The sequence below is a fragment of the Trematomus bernacchii genome, unplaced genomic scaffold (assembly GCF_902827165.1).
Source record: "Trematomus bernacchii unplaced genomic scaffold, fTreBer1.1, whole genome shotgun sequence".
In the NCBI taxonomy this organism is placed as follows: Eukaryota; Metazoa; Chordata; class Actinopteri; order Perciformes; family Nototheniidae; genus Trematomus; species Trematomus bernacchii.
In genome coordinates, this window is record NW_022987705.1 from 8,494,022 (window position 1) to 8,500,711 (window position 6,690).

The following is a 6,690-nucleotide window of genomic DNA, read 5'->3' on the forward strand; positions in this document are numbered from 1 at the left end:
ACATGTCTCTATTACTAGCGCTCCAACACATTGTCCGTGACTGGCTAAGGGGCTGAACATCCCTAAGTGGTTGACCAATCACAACAGAGCTGGCCAGCTAACCAGTCAGAGCAGTGAGGTGCTGCAGCACAGGCAGTATGAGAACAAATACAAATACCTTTTTGAACATTAAAACATGTAAACATGTTACAGTAGAGGCACTATACTAATATGAACCTGACAATTAGCATAACAGGGCTCCTTTAACTGCATTCTCACTTCCTTTTCTTGAATGTGTGGCTCTCTGGATTATACTTCAGTTTGAGTGACAGCAATAAGCAACAAAGTAATAAACAAACACTTTTTCACAGAGAAGAAAGAACTTTAATTAAATATAGTGAGAGTCAAAAAGTTATTTTACACTTCAAAGTTAAAAAAAAGAATCAACATTATCATCTTTACAGTAGTCTCCTGTGTACTCTTCCCCTCCACACTGCTGATAATGCGTGCATGAATGATGACCACCACTTTAAGCCTAAACGCAGACAAGCCATGATAAATGTTATTACTGCTGTTGGACAAGTGCTTCAGATCATAATTCTTCTAACCAAACCCTCTTTGTACTTTCCTGTACAGGTATTTATATATGTACTATAAAAAAGACATCCTTTAGCTTCAAAACATCACAATATTCTTTCAGAAAAAGAAAATAAAGATGACCCACACACTCACAGTCGCAGGCAATCTCACATGTAGACACAAACAGAAAAGTGGTCTCCAGACCCATATTTGAGATCAAATAAATACGTGGCTCATGTTGTGAGGGAAAGGAAAAAAGAGGGCAAACATAGAGAGTATTAAAAGCACAATCAAAACAAGGTGGAGGAAGGAAATGAAGGGACAGAGAGAGCAAAGAGAGGACAGAAAACCTGACCGAACAGGAGAAGGCCTTCATCGAGCAGCTCTATCCTTAAATCCATCACATGGAAGACAAACACAGATAATCATAGTGACATTTTTAACAACTCTACAACTAGACGATGCAACTACATTATGCAAACCTCAACAATAATGATAGGACAACAACTTTGTGACAAAATGAAAAATATTGTCCGCTTCCTTCACTTACACATATTAAAACAAATACACCATGGCTTATTTTAGTTTGATTGAAATTAGCAGTGGAAGTATCGCTCTTAAAAAAAACAGACACTATAATACAAAACTGAGAAGATGTCTGAATAACATTCAAATCTTTAGGCAGAGGAGCACAACTTCAAGGATGTGAGGTTTCTCTGTTTCAGTTGTTCTCACTAAAATCACAACGATTTTATTTCCCTTTTTAAATTAGTTTTCTGTCTTTTATCAAATTCTTGATAACGCCCTAATAATTCATCCAAAATGTCGGCACACTGCTTTAATGACGGACCTTCATTATTACCTTCTGATGTCTGGCTGAGGTTTAAATTAACATTTTTTTATCAATCACTAATTTCCAGGCCAGATCCCGTCAGACAGGAGTAACACATATTTCCTGTTAATCAGATATCTTGGATTTACTATAACAGCACTTGATTCTAGCTAGGTTTTCTGTCCAGTTAAGAATGTACTTTCAATTAATTTGTATTATGTTATCAACCTAAATGATGAACACTTGACACTTCACTGTATGTATGGCAAGAAAAGGCAAATAATGTAGGAGCTGTGGGATAAGACTGTATGATAAATTGATGTCTCAAATAAGGGTTTTTGGCAAAAATTAACATAATTATAAATGAATTAAGACTGTTGCACCACACACACACACACACTGCAGGGCTGAGGAAGCAGTGAGTTCACCACAAATCAATACATACTTTTCTCCTACTTGCACACTGGTTAATTAAGACATAGCTGTATAATTGTCCTGCACTGCAAAAAAAGTCCTTCTTAGTTTATATCAAAAGATGTATTACAAAATATGAAAATTCATATTTCATCTTTACCTCTTAGGAAGTGTAAATGCAATGCAAATATTGTGAACTATGGTGAACTTTTAAATAAAGATGCACTTAAAAAATGAAAAGAAATGAAGGGCAGATTTTAAATAAAGTGAACCTAAGTGGAAGATGTTTTAAAAAGTTTGATTTTAAGACTCATTGAAGATTTAGATTACGTTTTTTGCAGCGCAGCATTTAAGACACACCATTGGATAATGTTCTCACTCAAGCCGTCAATCACACGAGATACAGTAAGTGGGCAGGTAACAAAACACAACACAATCTGATTGGCTGTTCTGAAGAATACAAAAAACACAGCAAACCAAAAGAAAGAAAACATATGTGGATTTATGCATTAAGACAAACATTTGAGAAGGCAACTATCACAATAAAACAAAGGGAAAATGGCAGCAGTCTTTAAGACATGTTCCCCCTCTCAGGGTGCTGTGGCGATGTCTGACTTTAAAACAGCGCTGATGGACGACTCTGGCAGAGTTGTTGGGTACAATCCTCAACAGTGAAGATGCAGTTGGCACCCTGTTATCACAAACATTTGCACTTTCTTATGGCCTCTTCGCAGTCCAATCTATTCTGACTAAGATCTCTAGCAAATCTAATATCTCTATGACATCTCGCATGGTGGGCGTTTCTATTTAGTTGGTTAAGTGGCTGAATTGTATTTCTCTCTGTTGGCTGAAAAACTGATTTTCTCTTTCTAGAAAATGCAGTAGTGCAAGCGAGCTCAAAGCAAACATGGGGGTTTCTTGAAAAGCTAAACTTGCAGCATCAGTCGCAGCGTCTCAATCCTCCAGCTGAAATGCTGAGGAAGGACTCGCTGTCTGTGTTTGTGCTGAAAGAGTGAGTGTGGATTTGGCTTGTCTGTGTCGGCTGGATTTGATCCTGAATCCTTCAGTCTCTTCATCATCATCATCACCATCAAGTCAGGTTTTCTTCACATTATATTCCTTCATCAATGACCAAACTTCATAAATAGAAAATCCCTCATGTGAGAAACAGCTAGAAGAGGATTATCACACATTAACTGTTGCACGAAAAGAAAACAAATCACTCAAGAGAAGAAGTGATTCTCTCCAAAATAAATACACTTCCTGTGTCCGTGGAGAGTTATAATGTAGGCGTGGCCGTTCTCCTATAAAAGCATCAAGGTGTACAAAGTCTAAACAACTTATTTTCTTTGCAAAAGTCTTTGTTTGTTTTGTTCATCATCTGTTTTTTCTTGCAGTTGTTTTTGTGTTAGAAAGGGCCTGAGTTGGGTTTGTTCCTTCTGATCGGGACAGCTGCTTCCATCCCCGACCGGAGTCTGACTCGCACAGAAATCCTCCGCCAGGATCAGTGTGCTTGGTTCATCTCGCATGGTTACAAACACACACATACACGCATACACACACACACAAACACACACACAGTCATGCACTCACACCTTTACATGGGTGGGACGATCATTCCCGGGATTGCTGTTGGGTGGAAAAAGAAACAGAGAGAGAGAGAGAAGGGGGGGGGGGGGGGGGGGGGAGAAGAGAAAAAACGTTTAAAACACAGCCAAATATTTCTCATCATAAAACATTCCCTTGTAAACACATCAATATGTTTTCCCAGCTGTGCAGCTGTGTGACTGCAGCGACATTTTAAACATCAATAGAAGAATAAATCAGTAAAATTGAGCGGGGACACATCACATAAGTTAGAACAGTTGGTGTATTTTACTGTATGTGTGTGTGTGTGCATGACAGATTGCATCATGGCGTGCGTTGTATTAAAACCCAAGGGATGGGTGTCAACATGTGAGAGTCAGAGCCCAGCCCAAAGTCACAAACACGCACGCACGCACGCACGCACGCACGCACGCACGCACGCACGCACGCACGCACGCACGCACGCACGCACGCACGCACGCACGCACGCACACACACACACACACACACACACACACACACACACACACACACACACACACACACACACACACACACACACACACACACACACACACACACACACACACACACACACACACACACACACACTGTTTACACTGATGAAATAAATGGTTCTACATTCGATTGTGAGTAAAAAAACTTCATAGAATTAATGTATTTTAATAATGAATCGGACAAAAATCTACAATCTTTTTTCCCCTTTTTGTTTTTGTCTCAGGTGCTCACACACACATCCACACACACCATAGGAGACAGGTATGCTGCCAGCATAAACTGTCAAGAGAGTGGAACAGCTGTCATTGTTGATCGCTCCCCAGTAAGCTGCCAGTGTGTGATCACCGAGTGTGTGTGACAGAGGAAAGTGTGTGTATATAGCTGTAAGTGGGGAGTGTTTATTTCAGTTGTGCTTTGAGGCTGAGCTTTGAGTTCCCACACCCCCGCACAGGCTCATTCTCACACACACACACAAACACACACATGAGCAAACGCAAATGCACACACAGCTAAACAAAGGCTGCGATTTGGAGATATACATTTATTGTGCCAAATGTCTTCTCTTTTGTCTCTGTAAATATCTAACTTCCTGAGTTTTTCCTCAGCCAATAGGAAGACAAGGAAGAGTTACTAGGCAACAGATCTGTACTGTGTGATGAGATGTATGAGATGGCAAAGTGAGGGGGGGAAGAGGATGAAGACGAGATGATGACACAAAAGGAAGATGGAGGGAGACAAACAAGATCGACAAGAAAGTATGACATGGAAGAAAAGGTTGGGGTGAGAAATCAGGAGAGTTAGTCATTGACAGATAAGAGATGTGCAACAGGCGAATATTCATTACTTTATTGAAATATGTAAGTTTACAAAAAGTTGTGAATGCAATTAGGAAGAGAGGGACATACTTCAGGTGAAGGCCAGGCCTTGTAGAGAGTTGGCTGTTGAGTACTTGCTAGAGTCCACAAATGTTTGATCTGTTAGAGGGAGGAGAGAGAGGAAGATAGGGGGCAGAGAAATAACAGAGGAAGGGCAGATCAGAGGAATCAAAAAGGAGGGAGAAAGGGAGAGACAGGACAAAATATTCATTCAAAAGTTCAAGCAGTTCAGAAAGCAGACATGATATATTTGTCCTTGCAAGAAACACATATGTCTAAATTGTAATCAGAGATTTAACAGAGAAAACACTCATAACAATGTTAATGTTACACCTTAAGAGGGTATGATGTTTCTTTAAGCTAAGCTAGTAGCACCTAGCACGTTAGCATTTGTCGCTTAACAATAAATACAGCTGAGACTGATGTGATTATCATTAGTTTTGCAAGTGTTTGTTCATAAACCAACCCACTGGACAGGCTTCAATAGGCTACATGAAAGGGATCACTAAAGTTATTACAACTCATCCTGAAGGGAAACTAAATGATTTGTAAAAATCATGGTAATCCAATCATCAGCTGTTAAGACATTTCACTAAAAACATGTGAATCTCAAGGTGAGGAAAAGCCAGAGGATCACCAAAGTCATTGCGATTCACCCTTAAGGGACCATTATTGTCTAACCAAAATGTCAGAACAATCCAAAGAATGGTTGTTGAGATATTTCAGCATCACCAAAGTGCAGGAGGGATGTGAAGCTCAACAGGGACTCAGAGAATCTCCCGGGGAAGTCCTCCCGCTGAGCATCCTCTCACTGACTCACTGGCTGCTGTCATGGTAAATTACCTTGGAGCCCGTTGCCGTTGGTGCAGGAGGGCGGGGGGGAAGAGGAGGGCCGGACCACTGGAGCGAAGGCCGACTTCTGCTTAACGGCCGCCGACACCATGTTGGCCGGGGAGAAGGAGAAGATGCCAGAAGAGGAGGAGCAGTTGGAGGGGAGAGAGGTGGAGGAGGCCATAGTGGGACTGGATGGGACAACTGGGGGGGTGGTGATTATTTATTTTAGGGGAGAGGGGAGGAAAAAGGAGAAAGAGAGGAGGAGGGAGGTGGGATGAAGAAGAAAAGGGTGGATTAAGGATGAGGGTGAGAATAAAGGAAAGAGACAGATTATGGTTAGATTGAACATGATGATCCATTCAATTGTTTCATCAATCACATTCAACATGACACATGTTTTTTAAATGTTATGACAAAGATATTGAAATTAGTAGGGCAGGGTATCGCTACTAGATACCTAAGGTATGAACCAAATAAACCAGTACCAAATAGTATCGAAAGATTTCCCATCAAACGATACCTGCATTCAATCGTCTCCCAAAAATGTATCTGTTTTTATGTTTCTTCTCACACTTCAATCCTAACAGACTGTGGTGAAGTCGAGCGAGGTTCAGTGCACCAACTTGAATAAATATATCTCAATTACATGTTTATGGTATAAACTAAAATATAAATGAATAAAATGCATGAGGATTATTTCAGGACTCGTTGGGGATACAAGTGAAGGAGAGGTGGTAGCATTTTTATGCGTAAATTCACATGAAAGGTGTTGAATAACCAAGGAACAAAGGTTTTGATTGAAATACTTCTTCAACAGTTTTGGTATCACAGTGAGGTGATATAGGCACTGGGATTGGTAGTCAACAATACCCAGGTCTAGAAATTAGCTTTAGATATGCCTTTTTGGATTTTGGAGAAAATCATTTGTGGACAAAATAGACAGTTTGGGGCGGTTGCCATGTCCATAAGAAATGGCTTTCAGAGTTTGGTATGGAAGAACAAGACTGGCCTGCACAAGATCCTGAACTAAAACCATTTGGGATGAATTTAAACAACCAAAATGCTTCCCAG

At 40.4% G+C, this 6,690-nt stretch overlaps 1 protein-coding gene across 1 annotated transcript in view; it reads right to left on the bottom strand.

Annotated features, from left to right (window-relative positions):
* Positions 1–340: 340 nt before the first annotated feature.
* Positions 341–6,690, bottom strand: part of LOC117490402 (transcription factor COE1-like) — a 27,166-nt gene continuing 20,816 nt past the window's right edge. The window contains exons 9-11 of the mRNA XM_034140139.1: positions 5,629–5,820; positions 4,816–4,884; positions 341–3,433 (exon numbers count right to left, since the gene is read on the bottom strand). Of these exons, the coding sequence (XP_033996030.1) occupies positions 4,817–4,884; positions 5,629–5,820 (260 nt within the window). The 3' untranslated portion in view covers positions 341–3,433; position 4,816. The remainder of the gene's footprint in view (positions 3,434–4,815; positions 4,885–5,628; positions 5,821–6,690) is intronic.